General features: G+C 42.0%; 1 protein-coding gene across 3 annotated transcripts in view; it reads right to left on the minus strand.

Moving 5' to 3' along the window:
* The window catches only part of SLC6A6 (solute carrier family 6 member 6), a 73,583-nt gene that overhangs the window by 35,057 nt on the left and 22,913 nt on the right, over positions 1–15,613 (minus strand). For all 3 annotated transcript variants that reach the window (XM_073351301.1, XM_073351300.1, XM_073351299.1), the window contains 3 exons: positions 9,029–9,268; positions 8,211–8,345; positions 5,347–5,581 (listed from right to left, as the gene is read on the minus strand). In XM_073351301.1, coding sequence (XP_073207402.1) covers positions 5,347–5,581; positions 8,211–8,345; positions 9,029–9,257 — 599 coding nt within the window. In that variant the 5' untranslated portion in view covers positions 9,258–9,268. The remainder of the gene's footprint in view (positions 1–5,346; positions 5,582–8,210; positions 8,346–9,028; positions 9,269–15,613) is intronic.

Here is a 15,613-nt window from a genome sequence, read left to right on the forward strand (position 1 = left end):
TTATATAGGACTAGTAAATGCACTGTTTGATGTGCTCCCTGGCTGTCTTGAGCCATCCTCCCTTGCAAAGGTAGAATACCTCAAGGAGCCAGTTCAGCACACACCACTACAGTGTCTGCATTAGGCTATGTCAGGCAACCAAAATCCACACATTTCTGTAGCAGAAGCACATCAGTCTGCATCTGTAACACCTTAATAATTTCATTCCTAGGTGGAGTAAGGTAAGTAAGCTGTATTGCATAACAGCTTTGGTTATATGGACAAACCTCCATTACTCCCTCCGTTACCAAGCCTGCAGGATGTATTCTGTCGTTTATATATATATGTAGATGTATTCTGTCATTTATATATATATGTATGTATTCAGTGGGACAAATATCAAACATGGATTCTTGGGCTTTTTTTCATAGAGCCAGTATGGACTAATAACACGGAGAATGTAATAACAGGAGTTGTAACTGGTTCTAGAATGTACACAAAAATAGAATGAGCGGAATTAGGCAATCCTTGAAGGGTGTCCCATGTCAATTAATCACATAAATGCAGTCAGGACCTTTCATACCAAGAGAGAGGAAGTGCTTTTTAACATAGAACGAGCAATAACAACTAGTACTATAATCAGGTGTACAAGGAACTCACTAAAGGGAATGCGATGAAAGAAGCAATTTCGTAAATCTTGTTTGCCTCCAAGGGCACATAAGACTAAGTCGGATTTTGTTTAGTTTTGTTTTGCTTTCCTCAGGGTTACATGCCAGGAACATGTGACAGGCTTTCTTGGATTTGGATGAACAAGGTCTGCTGATTACCAGCCATTTATAAACATTTGGTCAGCATCAGACAATCAGAGCTCTTGTTTAATGGGAGCTGTCCCATAATTCTCACCCCTTTCGCATTACTGCATTTGTAAGACTTTAAAATTCAGAACTTTAAAAGAAAATCTGAAGAAATAAGACCTAAAGCACATGATAGCAAGATGTAAGTCTCCTGAGATAAAGCCAGATTTGCTTAACCCCTTTTACTGCTGCTCAAGTAAGCATGTGATTTGCACAGAATGTTAATTCAGATGAACTGAAATGTCAGGCTCCACTGTATGTCCAGCAGGACGGGGAAGGGGCCCATGTCATTCAGCATGAAGAGGCTAATGTATCAGTGGAGCCAATTATACCAGTGTGGAGTCAGCTTTACCACACACTACTGATGAAGATAACCACATCCGTTTCCCAGATTGGAAAGGGCAGTTAGTTTCAAAAACAAAAAATTAAATAGGCATTAACTGTACAACAAAACAGTGTGGATTCCTTCAATCACAGAATAATAGCCTCTTCTCTAAGCATTGTGGGCTTTTTGTATGACTGTTAATGCTTGAGCACTGAGTGGCAAATGTAAATGTCCTGTAGGCAACAAGTTTCCTAGCTGACTGGCTCCTAAGGAAAAGGGCTTTATTTTCAGAATCACGTATTGCATGTACAACTTGCATTTGCACACACTTTGGGGCCATATGGATGCTAGACTCTGCATGTGCTAAATACATCACTTGCATGTGTTAAGGCTCAAAAAGTGTGGTTTTGGGGGGCATGCAGGTGCACAAGGAGAAGCATTGTTGAAGTCCCACTAAAACTCAGGCCCAAAGAGTCCACCAAGACCAGTAAGATTGACAGCACAAATTATTGTTAACTGCCCACAGGCTATGTTATTGTGTTTCTAGAGAGACGTCTGTGTCTGCCTTCCTTTATTCAGACATGACTAGGTCATTCTGAGAGTTGTGGGTCTGCAGGGTCTCAGTGATGGGATATTTAAGATCATGGCAATAACACAAGCTTTTAAAAATAAAAATGATAAGGGCCGATGATCTTATTCCCAAGGACGAGTGAAGTTTTGCAGGTAGGCTAACAAGATGGTATTCCTCTGCCTTCCGGGGTAAAACTCTTCCTGGGCATTGGGATCCTCCCAGCCTATTGAGATAGTGACTAACAGTGGCAGTACTGCCTCTGAAGGCAGACTGTCCGGCAGCAGGTATATTTTTACCTGGGAAATCTAACTGGTTTTTCGCATTGCCTTTTATCAAAGGCTTTAGGGAGCTGGGGGGCGAATGGAGATTAAAAAGAATGTATTGTGTAAAGTCTGGCCTGGCCTGGCCTTAGATGTGGTATATTGAAAGCTGCGCATTAATACTTTCACTCTTTAATATGCATTCTTGTATAGAAAGGGAACAACGCCTTTTTCTTTTCTTTTTTTTTTTCTACTGCTCCTGTCAGTGTTGTCAGTTCTGAACACGGCTTGTTTCATGATGGTACGGTTTAACGCCCAAGGGAATAGTGGCTGACCAGGGCAGTGCACGTACACTAACAGTATCCTGGAGCCAAACGCCTCCCTGACATGACTCCATTGAAGCCAGAGATGTATTTGGCCTATGATGTTTAACATGGCTGCTTGAGCACAGAAGTTAATGAGGCTGCCAGGTGCAGAAAGAATTGCCTAGAGGGGTATCTCTGCACTTGGAGCTGGGAGTGTGATTCCCAGCTCAAGGAAATGTACTCACTACTAGTTCTCATCCAGCTAGAGAACTAAAAATAGAATGACTCTCCAGCAGAATGGATGGCAGGACGGGTTAGCCACACTGAATACGTACCCTTCCAAGGCCATAGGCATGTACTCGGGGCAGCTAGCCCATCCTCCCATCTGTGCTGTCATAGTGCAATCAGACCTAGTACAAGTAGGTCTCCTTGAGCTGAGAAACACACCTCCAGCTCCAAGTACAGATATATTCTATGGGTTCTAATCATTGACTTTTCATCAATCATCCTTGTTCTGCATGTGCAGAAAAGTATAACTAGGTTCAAAAAAGAATTAGATAGGCTCAAGGAGGATAGGTCCATCAAAGGCTACTAGCCAAGATGGTCAGGACTGCAACCCCATGCTCTGGGTGTCCCTAAACTTCTGACTGTTAATACCTGGAACTGGACAACAGGAGACGGATCACTCAATGATTGTCCTGTTCCGTTCATTCCCTCTGAAGCATCTGGCACTGGCCTCTGTCAGACGACAGGATACTGAACTGGATAGCCATTGGGCTGATTCAATACGGCTATTCTTATGTTCTTATGTAAAAGTGAGACAGCATAAACTTAATAGAGCTGAGGAAGATTAGCCTGATTTGTTATCCACATTAGAAGATTGCTTTTTGACCTGTTCCACTTGGTCTTTGACTTCTTGATGTGGAATGCCTGTCTAGCAAACAGAGGGACCAGTCAACCACCCAGGAAATCAGATCTAGGAAAGTAACTGTCACTTAGCACAGAAGCTTAGTGCTAATGACACTGAAAAAATTGGTAATACAGGATGCACTCTGTCAGTTACACCAATCATCTGATGGTCCAAAACCTACTCTACATTACGGGCTCATCTTCAGCTCTTGGGTTACAAGTTTCAGCACAGTTCCTAGGATCTTTTTTCCAAACTTAACACCTGCCAAATATTTGCAGTCTGGATGTCATTTCTGGTGCAGCAACTGGCTTACGTTTATTTATAAAATACAGAAGTGTGTTCAAGTTGATTCAAGGAGTCAAACTGGAATTTAAGTGGCCTGAAGAAGCCAAAGTGGGATAGAAGCAAATGCTACACTTAATACCACCAGGGCAAGCCAAGCAAGTAAATAATCTCTGAAATTGCTCACGGGGGTCTTACATCACACAGATCTTCTTTGTATTCCCTTTTATTCTGCACATTTTTGATGCCTGTGCAAATACACTGTTTGCAGAGTTGCCTCTCCATTCCGAAATCAGATTGTGCAAAACAGAATTTATAATGTGAAATGCAGGAGAAACTGTGACAAAAACCTTAAGCCTGATAAACTCCAGGCATTTGGCAAAAGCAAGATCTTCTCCAAGATAACACAGTCGGCTAGTGCAAGACAAATGACCACAGAAATGTACAATACCGGGCAGTGTTTAAAATCTCTGCCAGTTTTCTTTGCCAGGTTAATGGCTGGCATCTTTGCCAGGTTAGTAAGTGATTTGTTATACATTTAGAAAGTGAATTTACAAGGAAGGGAGGGGGAAAAGGCAACAACAGCTGTGCTCACAAAACCATAATTAATGGTCTGTCATTGTTTCCATTGTAAACCCCTATTATCAAGGTACTTGTAAATGAAATGTTCCAAACTCATATTTGATGTAGAGAATCGCACCCCAGAAATGAATGGGTATTTTTCACAATAGAAGACAAAACCAAAATCCTTTCAAACCAAGACAGGTTTTTGGGGACTTGCTGTACTCTACTGGGTGAACCTATGCATTTAGATACATTACATCTGAATATCTTTTGGCCCAGATACTCAATGGTATTTAGGCATCTAACTCTTAAATTAGGTGCCTAAATACCTTTGCAGATCTGGGCCTTTGTGCCTCCTCTCCCATTCCTACAACCTTCAATGAAAAAGAAGAGGTTTAATGTAATATTTAGACGTTCACTTATCTCCAGAAGCAAAGAAAATCACAATTAAATGTATGATTGAAAACCCATGCTGTTCATTATCCATTAACTCTGATCGTTGTCCTCTGTTTTCGCAAGGATCTGAGAAGACTGAGCTATCTCCTATGCCATAGGTCAAATTCAATGGGTTTAGTGAAATCCATGGTGTTGCAGCCCTTACAGTAGGGTCTGAATTTACACTCATGTGTGCAGCAATATCCAAGTACCACAAGAATTAAGACAATACTGTTAGCACAACTTGCTTTCATTTGCTTTTGTGGGTTCAAGTCAGATCCTTAACGTTACTTTAAAAGTCATTTTCTGAGGCTGAATTTTTGTTTTGAGGTTGGGTTTTTGCACCTCAGGCTAAGATCTCAGAAGCTAGAACAGTTGGGTCTTGTTAGTACTGGGATGGGACAACACTAAGGACTGGCCAGGATCAGTGCTGCACGTAACGTTGGGCATTAAGAAGGTAGGGTGACCAGATAACAAGTGTTGAAAATGGGGACAGGGGTTGGGGGGTAATAGGTGCCTATATAAAGAAAAGCCCCTAATACTGGGACTGTCCCTATAAAATCAGGACATCTGGTCACTCTATAAGAAGGTGACGCTGTGGCCGTATCTATGCTTGGGTATAGCCCTGATTCAGCACCCTGGCTTCCTGTTGTCTACATTTTAGGGTCAGCACCAGTGCACCTTCTCTAATTGCTGGCCACCAAATACTCTGTCAGGCTATAGGCAAGGCCTCCAACCTAGATCTATTCATTTTCCCTTACCTAAAATTCCCCAGGGAGTTTCAACAGAAGAAGCTATTTGCATTTATGATTTCTTTCCTTTAAATAAAGTGCACTAAAAAATAATAATGCATGGTCTTACTCCCAAAACTCTGTGACAGGCGAAGTGAAGTTTGTAATGTTCAGTGACAGCCAGAGTGTTTTGTTCTTCCTGAGAGTGTCTTCCATGCAAGTAGGTGTGTTCCACTTCTGACCACAAAGTGACCAAGGTAGGACGCTCTGAAATGACTGGAACAGATAGTACACTCCCCAAGCCAGGATGACGATGTAGTATACATTCAGAAGGGACACAATCACTATGGAAGCATAACCAATTCCTAATACAAAATAAATAAATAAAACACATACATAATGGTCACTTATCGTTCCAACACTATGAAATCCCAGACATTTAAAGCTGTTTTTTAATACTCTATGGATTTAGATCCTGGTGTATGATATACCACTATTGGAAACTCGATCCCATTAAACAGCACACGCAACTAAAGCATAACCATGCTACTGTCATTGATTGTCACTAGCACCAGTGGTTGCAGCAGTATTAATGAGATCCTTGGGCAGAAGGTTCAGTGTATGTGCAAAATAAGACGTGTGTTTAAAAATTCCAAAGTGAGTGAAGTGAAAGCCGTAATCTATGCACCCATTTCTCTTTTGCAAAGAAAGTATGCTATTTGTGCTTGTTATTGCTAATGAAATCAATGTTTAACTCTGCTATCAATACTTGACAATAAAAAATGTCCTTTGTTTGTTTTTAAACACAGGGTCATGGGCAGATAAGGCCACGTCCTCCACAACTTAAAATGGCAATCAGGGAGGTGATGGAATGCAGCTCTGGCAGAATTAAATACCAAAACTATTCTGTGGGTCTGACTCCTCTCACACCACCGTAATCTCATTGCCATTACTTCTGATTGATACCTCTGTGTCAGAGGAGAAACAGTCTCTTTATTTAAAGTAAGAAACAAAAGGTCTGCATACATATCCTTCTTCTGATACCTTTTGAACACTAGTATTTAGAATCTTGAAGGGCTTTCTGAAGCTAATGTTCCATTTAGGAATGGGAGCAAGAAAACCTGTTTTCCCAACAAAGACTTACAATAGTTTGTAAAATAAATAAATTAAATTAAATAAATAGGTTTATATGAAAGGTGCTTACTGATATACTGTATCAACACCTGGCAGAGCTGCCTTATATTGCACAATCTTAAGCCATATTGCAATGTGATTCTCCACAGCCAATAATTTTGTGCTGAGTGCAAATGGAAGTGTATTATCCCCCTATAGAGTGTATTATCTATTCTACTGTTCAGTCAGAACATTCACTTAGCCATATTATTAGAACCATAAATTTCCTTTTCCAGGGATACCAAGGTGATTTTTATTTAAACCAAGAGCATCACTTCTCCCCCCATCCTATGGCCTAGTGAGAGGAGGGGGAGAAAAGAAAGGGGTGGAAATCAGGATAATTCCACTGACTTCGGTAGAACAGCTGAGAATTTGGCCCATTGGATACGATCTTACTTACTTAGGTAGTTCCATTCATTTCAAGGAGTAAGATACTGCTCGGTATCAGTAAGGGTGGCAGAATCAAGGCCTAAGTCAATTTAAGGTGCCCATTCCCACTTCAATTTTGAAAAGGAAAAGTAGTGCATCTCTATCCAATGTAATCACTCATAATTAGTGGGGGTTAATTCTAATGAGTCAGTTCATTTCCCAGTGTCTCTCTGAAGCCAGTCGATGTGTGGGATGCAGTTAGGGGTTCTAAAGGATTTTGGTAACCAGCTTTTAATTTTATATTCCCATTACATTTCAGAGTGGCATTCGCACAATTCTTGTGAACGGCAAGTGTTTCTTCGTGTGCTGGCAAATGCCCTTTAATAAGAATATGCAGCAACCAGAGTTGTTTTTTACAGTCTGATCTAATTATTGCAAAAGCTCTGTGCCTGAATCTTTCCACAGAAAGCCATTCAAATTCCCACTGTGCTTGTAATATAACTGTGATGCCAATGGCAAGGTTTTGCATGGCAAAAAGAGTTTGGTTTTCAGCCCAGGATAATATTTGGAAAGGCACTTTCGCAAAAGGATATGAGACTATGGAAAAGAGTCTGATCACTTAGTATTTCAGAGGAACACTACCTTCTCCAACTCTCGTCAACACAATGTGAAATGACCTCTCTCTTTCTCACAGGTTGCACGGCCTCTTGCTATGGGCCTATTAAGTGCACAACATGCTATTTCTTTCTTATTTATTGGCACTTCTGTCATTTAACAAGATGACAGCAACAAAAATTAATACTTTGATTTCTCCTTTATACTCTCAGATTTCTACCTTTCCAGGAACCAATATCATATAGTCAGCGACTACAACAAATAGCAGCGCTGATGGACAGGAAGGAAATATACTTGCCCCCTGTTTTTTAAGCAATACACCACATCAAGGGTGTACCTTAGAGACATGATCCAAAGACCACTGAAATCAATGTGAGTCCCTTTCTAGGATCAGACCCTAATATCTGAGGATTTAAGTGCAGCTTAAATGGTGCATATGCCTTGTGGTGGCCCTCTGCCCAGGGGTGAATTTCCCCCATAGTGTATTTCGTCTCAACTCAGCAAAGCACTTAAACACATTCACAGCGCTAAGCACCTGAGTAATCCCATCCTTATTTAGCAAGGCAGTTCAATTTATGCATAAACCCCACAGTATCAATGTGAGGCACGTGTTTCAGGGCTTTGATGAACCGGGGCCTGGGTGTTATAACAATGGGAGTCAAAGGCATTCTGCACTTTGCAGGACTGGTTGCCAAAATGGAAATTACCCATTAATAACATTAACAATACCATCAGCGCATCTAGCACAGCTGTTTTGAAAAATTCCAACTAGCGCTAACATGTCATTACATTCATTAACTATGTCTTGTGTCGTGATATGGCAGGAAAATAACTAACCAGTGAAAATAGGGCAGATCTTTTCCCAGCATGTAATTCCTCCTTCAGAGGTATACTGTCCTAGCGCCACCTCCAGGAAAAACACAGGAAGACCTCCCCCAAACAGGAAAATGAAATAAGGTATAAGAAATGCACCTGTACAGAAAACACAATGTACAAAAGAGATTAAGAGAATTCAAAATGAAGAATAATACACATGCTGCAGTAGATATATATAACAAAGAAACAAAGTTGATACCCTTGTGTACACACATAACAATTTTACTTTTCTGGGATTATTGCTCCTGTTCAAAGATTAAAAATAGAATGGTTACAAACCAAAGTGAAAGGTCATTTTCATTCCTTTTTAAAGAAAACATCTATAAAGATGATGAGGATTAGATATACTTTCATTTCATTTTAGCTAAAGCAGTATTTTTACTTTAAAACCCAAAAGAAGTGTTCAGTTCAAGTCTTGTCTTAGCTGCACCACTATACATTTGGAGTAGCGCCATTAATTGGAGTTATTCTACATTTACACTGAGAATATTAATCCATATAATTAATGTATATATTTATTTTTAAGTTAAAAGTGAAGTTCAACTGTAATAATAGTAAAATTCAAGGTTGTTGAGTATTTTCATAACAGAGCTTGGACATTAACTATGAAATAATCAAGCAATTTCCCCTACAGCTTGGGAAAGAGAAAAGAGATTGTTATGGTTATTTCAATTTTAAATATGTGGGAGGCACTCCGATGCTACAGTATTGGAAGGATGGATGGTGGGACGAATGTATAGGTGAATGAGAAGAAATTAGAGAGAGAGAAAAATACTCACCTCCGCCATTTTTATAGCAGAGATACGGAAACCGCCAGACATTGCCTAAACCAATAAATCCACCAGCCACGGACAGCAGAAAGTCAATCTTACTCGCCCACTTCTCCCGTTGAGGTGGCTTCCCCTCTGCCTCGTCCTCAGGGCGTGTCCCAGGGCTCTTGCCAGGGGAAGGTTTGAGGATGTCCTTGTGGAAATCTTTCAAACACTGAAGCTTCTCCTTTGTTGCCATGTTTCTGGTTTCTAAAGAGAAAAAAGTGGCATGAATTTATTAAACAGACATTATTGGGAGAACTCCAACCGTACAAAACTTGTTTACCAAACTAAGTTCCCTTAAAGGTCACCCATTACTAACGCACATGTTTCCTTTAGTGACCAGGATACAGATAGGCCTCAAAAAGTACACAGAAGTCTCTACCTTTGCAGGACCTTGTCAGAATACGATGCAAATACTTCCTGTGCTTGATCCAACACTTAGAGGTGAAAGTAAGCCAGTACAGTCCAGTATGGCGTACCAGTAAAAGCCAGTACACAGCCAACCGTACCGGCAGGGCTGCTGACGGGTGGGCCAAAAGGGGCAGCTTCCCCGGGGCCCGACAGTTTAAAAGGGCCCGGGGCTCCTGGCAGCAGCTGGAGCCCCTGGCCCTTTAAATCGTCACCAGAGCCCCAGGGCTCCCGGCCGCCGCTACCCCGGGGCTCTGGCAGTGATTTAAAGGACTCGGGGCTCCCAACCACTGCTACCGCTGCTACGCCAGTGGCTGGAGCCCCGGGCCCTTTAAATCGCCACCAGAGCCCTGGGTTCCTGGCCAGTGCCAGTACCCGAGGGCTCCAGGCAGTGATTTAAAGGGCCCTGGGGCTCCCAGCTACTGTTACCCCAGGGCTCCGGCGGTGATTTAAAGGGCCCTGGGGCTCCCAGCTACCGCTACCCCAGGGTCCGGCGGTGACTTAAAGGGCCCTGGGGCTCCCAGCTGCCATTACCCCAGGGCTCCGGCGGTGACTTAAAGGGCCCTGGGGCTCCCAGCTACCGTTACCCCAGGGCTCTGGCGGTGACTTAAAGGGCCCTGGGGCTCCCAGCTACCGTTACCCCAGGGCTCCGGCGGTGACTTAAAGGGCCCTGGGGCTCCCAGCTACCGTTACCCCAGGTCTCCGGCGGTGATTTAAAGGGCCCTGGGGCTCCCAGCTACCGCTACCCCAGGGCTCCGGCGGTGATTTAAAGGGCCCTGGGGCTCCCAGCTACCGTTACCCCAGGGCTCCGGCGGTGATTTAAAGGGCCCTGGGGCTCCCAGCTACTGTTACCCCAGGGTTCCGGCAGTGTTTCACAATGAAACTGCTTTCACTTGGCATCAGTAAAAGCAAATAAACTTTTATATTCAGTTAACTTCTTATATGTACCTATAAAATTACACATTTTCCTAGTGTGATGGTTTGTTAGTTAATTAAAAATCTGAGGGCATGACTGACCCTGATGCAAAACCAAAAGCAAATTCTACCACAGGGGCCAGCTAATTTAATAGAGGGAAAATGATTAACTGCCATGTGAAAATAGGTTTCAGAGTAATAGCCGTGTTAGTCTGTATTCGCAAAAAGAAAAGGAGTACTTGTGGCACCTGAGAGACTAACCAATTTATTTGAGCATGAGCTTTCGTGAGCTACAGCTCATTGCATCCGATGAAGTGAGCTGTAGCCCACGAAAGCTTATGCTCAAATAAATTGGTTAGTCTCTAAGGTGCCACAAGTCCTCCTTTTCTTCATGTGAAAATAATAAAACGTGACATAATTTTACATACAAGTGCCTTTTTTATCCAGCAGTTCTTAACTAAACCAGTTTAGGAATAACAACATGGTTTTTGTTTTTGTTTTTTACAGCTAGACTATTTGAAACTATGCATTCATCAAAATGGTTAGCAAGTAACTGGTAAACCCAAATTCAGACATTAGGTCAAATTTCTTCTGCATGCAACTCAAATTACCTCAGCTGACTCTGGCTTGTTACATTTAGACTGTTTTATGATGCTGAAAATAAATATTTTCATCAGACCCAAAAAACCCAGCAAATTTATGGGTTGCTTGGTACATGTTATAATGTGTGCACAGTAATAAAAATCATGCTTCAGATTATCCCATTTGATAGCCGTCAACCTAGTACTTGCTTGCTGCTTTCTGATCGGTAAACAGATTTAGAAGTTTGGGTTGACATTAGCTCTACAAGAAGTTTTTAATTGGAACATGATTCTGAGATTCATGCATCAGTGTACCTTTAGAGATGAAAACCTTTCCATACACCATGTATGTCTGAGCCAGTCAAACCTGGGCCAGTCACACCCCAGTGCCTTAAACATTTGAAAGGCCAGTGTTCTTATAAGATGGTCCTCTGCAACAACTCCCTACTGCTCTGACAGCTAAAAAAACAAACCATTTGTTTTAGCAGTACTAATCACTATGGTATTCTCTTGCATTAGGAGAAAGGTATGTTATTATATACATACTAGTGAACAGTAGGGGGAGCTTGGGGAAGGAGAAAGAGAATAACAAGATGCTGGATAATCATTAAGGCTAAGATTTAGTCACGGGTATTTTTAGTAAAAGTCATGGACAGATCACAGGCAATAAACAAAAATTCACAGCCCCATGACCTGTGCATGACTTGTACTATATACCCGACTAAATCTTGGGTGTTCTGGGGGGCTGCTGCTCTGGAGCGGGAGCTCTGGGGTGCCCGCTGGTGCTATGGTGGGGGGCTCTAAGGCACCTGCTGGTACTGGGGGGGCGGTTCTGGGGTGCCTATTGGTGCTGGGGGGGCTCCAGGGCACCTGGTGGTGCTCGAGGGTGGGCTCCAGGGTGCCTGCTGGTGCTGGGGCCTCTGGGGCACCCACTGGTGCTCAGCGGTACAGGAAAAGCCCAGGACTGCCACAGCCGCTGCTGGCAGGGCGGCTCCAGGTTCAGTTGCACCTGACAGCTGTAGAAGTCATGGAGGTCCTGAAAAGTCACGGAATCCATGACTTCCATGATATCCATGACAGATTCCCAGCCTTAATAATCATTGACCATAATGGTTTCTTTTTTGGGGGGGTAGGTTTTGTTTTTTGGTACCTTCCTCTGAAGCATCAGGAAGTGGCCACTTTTAGAGACAAGATACCTAACTAAACAGATCAATGATCTGCAAAGAGATAATGCTTCTGTTCCTCTATGGAGCTCTTATTTTATTTCATTTTTAGTGACTTTGCTAATCTAATCTAATCTAATCTTACTGGCTGTTGGTTTATTTCAATCACAGTTCAAGTTAATTTCATTTAGAATTTGCAAACCTAACCAATTTTTTGCATGCTGCGTTCTATAAATTTTATCTATCTCTGAGATGGTTGACCGTCCTGTAGTTAGAGTTAATGGCTTACAGGCTAAGTGCTAATTGCTGTCTTTTGGAATTCTTATTTCGTAACACATGACACTACATTTTCAAAAGGGCACGCTTATTTGGGGTGCTCTACTTGTCCACTCCTTTTGGGTGTCTCATTTTTGAAAATGTAAGTCTTGAGTTTTATTTTCTGATCCAAAATTACTTGGAATGTGATGATGGATCTTGGCTCTTCTGCTATCTTGCAGTGACAAGCTCTACACTCAGTTTTTTAAGTCCATCAATAAGAATTTCACAGAGCAAAGACAGCAGGATTTGAAACTAATTATAAGGCCTTTATAGCATTTAACCAGCTGCACAGTGAAACACAGTACATTGCTTACCTGATAGCTGTGCAATGCACAGCTCGAGATCTTTTATTTCCCTCATTGTAACATTTCATTTTTTGCTATGAACCTATTCATCTAGTGTTGGCAAGGTCTCTATTGTCCATTAAGATACAGTGTCTGTTTATGGCTGGCAGGCACGTACTGTCCATCAGTGCCATAGGAATTAACACTAAGCTGCTACTTGTGACTACAATTCTAGCCCATGTCATATGTTACATTCAGGGACTGTGGGACTTTATCCCATTAGCTGCCAACTACTGGTGGCTACACAGCCACTCCCAGTTACCGGAAGTGCCAACAGAGTCTGTAAGGGGAGGGGCAGAGGCCATTCTGTTTGGCAAGGAAAAGTCAAGAAAGCTGAGTTTGTTGAGTGAAAGGCATTGTCTGTATCATTAATGGGGCTGGAGTTTCATTTCCTTCAGTTATGTTCCACTGGGTGAGGTTCTTAAGGGATAACAAACAAATAGCCTGATGGAGCTGCTCACTTCTCAGGTCAGAACAAGAGAATGATAGATTATTTTTTACAGAATCACATAGTGGGACACTTTCTGAGATCCAAGTCCCTCTAATTCCCCCAAGGGAAAAACTGTAAGAAACTACTTATAAAAGCGTGAAGTCCAACATGAGTGATTCAACTCCAAGGCACATGTCTGCCTTCCAGAAGACACATGTCTGCCTTCCAGAGCAGCTCCCTCTATGGAGCCTTGGCTATCTCCAGGAAGACTTGGCTTGACCTGCTAAAGTTTAGATGGATAAACAAAGAACCGCAGCCAAGCCTGCAGCCAAATATGTAGAACGTGGATGGAAAAAAGGGGAAAAAATCCAACTTTTGCTGGGCTAATTCTGTTCTCATTTACACTGGTGTGAACTCAATTAACTCCACTGAAGCCAATGTAGTTAATCTGGATTTATGCTGGTATAATGTAGGAGAATATAATACAGTAGCTAAATGTGGCCCTTTGCATTTTTCTCTCTTTGGCTCCCAGCATAATCATTACATGCTCCACACACGCTACATAATTGGCCTAATAGCTCCTTTTTTTATCTGCAGCACAACTCCAGACTCCACATACATCAGCCCCACTCCCACCTGTCAGGCAGGTGCATGAAATGCCTCACTCAGAATATCTCACTGTCTGATTAACACAGACTCAGTTGCTGCTCTCCTACTACTGGTTAGCTCTTGGCCCTCAGCGGAGAACTCCAAAAGAGATCAGCCTTAGGCAGAGAATGCCCACAGCTAATACCAGGTAGCTCCACACAGTACATCATCTCTGGTGTAGTTACATAACTGCTAACTCTGTCATTAGAATAATGATTCACTCTCCCACCCCACATAAAGGAAAACAATACAATATAGCAGGGGTTCTCTTTTTCTTTCTGAGGCCCCCCCCAACATGCTATAAAAACACTGGGAACTCTGCCTAAAGAATGACTGCAGAATCTGACCCGTGGTTTTTACTGAGGGTTGGAATATTCTCTGCAGGCTGATGTTCAGGAGCGGATTTTGTTGCTGTTTTGGAGGCTTCCCTAATGGTAACTTCCTTCAGGTTGTGTTTTCTCTGTTGGGTAATGTTCCTTTTTACAAGACTGTTTAAAGCCTTCTGTTTATCACGTTATAATTCATTTTATACTCCTACTTAAGCAGATTGCCCTTTGCCAGTTTAGGCTTTATCATAACTTCTATTTGATCTCTGTACATTTGTGAAACAAGTTAAATTTCCATCTCCATTTCATATTTTCACAAAATCAGCCATCCCTAGACTGTAAGCGTGCTTGTGCCACCTTTAATTTTCATATCATTATATACATGAGCATTTCAATATTAATAGCACTGTGATTCCCAGCTCACAACTCCTGCTGCACCTGAGGGCAACGGGGAAAAAACTCTGATTTCAATAAGAGCAGAATCAGGCCCCAAATAAAATCTTTATTACATTTGGCTCATTTCCTAGGAGCTCAGAGCTCTAAACCATGCAACTTTTGAAGTCTGTCACTTTCCCACCTTAGAATATCAGAGTGGTTAGCCTACTCAATAGATGAGTAAAACATATAATTCCAGATAAAAGTTCTGGCTTTTTTACAGGTCTTTCTTATCTGAAGGGGGAAATACTGATCCACTTCTTTACCTGCTACCCTGGAGGCCTGTAGCAATATCCAGAGAATGCCTGACTCCATTTATTGTCCTTAACTCCTATCCCAACCCTTTTTTGTTTCATCAGACAAAATACCCCCGATATTCTCTGAAAAATATCAACCCTCCATTTATTTAATGTATTGCCTCTCTAATATTCTTTAAAGGGTCTCTACAAACTTTCCTTCTTATCGTCTCCCTCACATTCTCCTCTTCTTTCTCACTTCTGTCCTTTTTCAATCTTCTTTTCTTGATTTCTTTTCTCTCTGTGTGTGTCTATTTATTCATCTATCCATCCTCCCTTTCTTTTCCCTCTTCTCCGTCACTCTTCTCCCTCCCATTTCAAATCATATCTCCTCTCATTTCTCTTTTTGCCTGTTTCTTTTGCGGGTATACTCCTTTTCTCCTCCTTCGAAGGCTGACATCTGGAAAAATTGCTGCAGAAAATTCCAGGAGCAACAGATACTCCTTTATTTAGCTGGGGTAGGTTACAAAAGGAAAGCCATGGACTTGTTTCAATTTCTTTTTAATCAATTGTATCCTGGACAAAAGGCATCTATTGCTTTCCAGATGTCTTTTCTATGTGGTCCTTGTGTTCATATTTGTCAAGTGCTGTAAATGGGCACTGTGTCTCAGCTCAGAGCTGTTATGAAACACTCACTGCAAAAGAAAATCTGCAATCATATAATACTCTGAATTTTCTGTTATACTTC

This window comes from Lepidochelys kempii, chromosome 7 (assembly GCF_965140265.1).
Source record: "Lepidochelys kempii isolate rLepKem1 chromosome 7, rLepKem1.hap2, whole genome shotgun sequence".
NCBI classification, from domain to species: Eukaryota; Metazoa; Chordata; order Testudines; family Cheloniidae; genus Lepidochelys; species Lepidochelys kempii.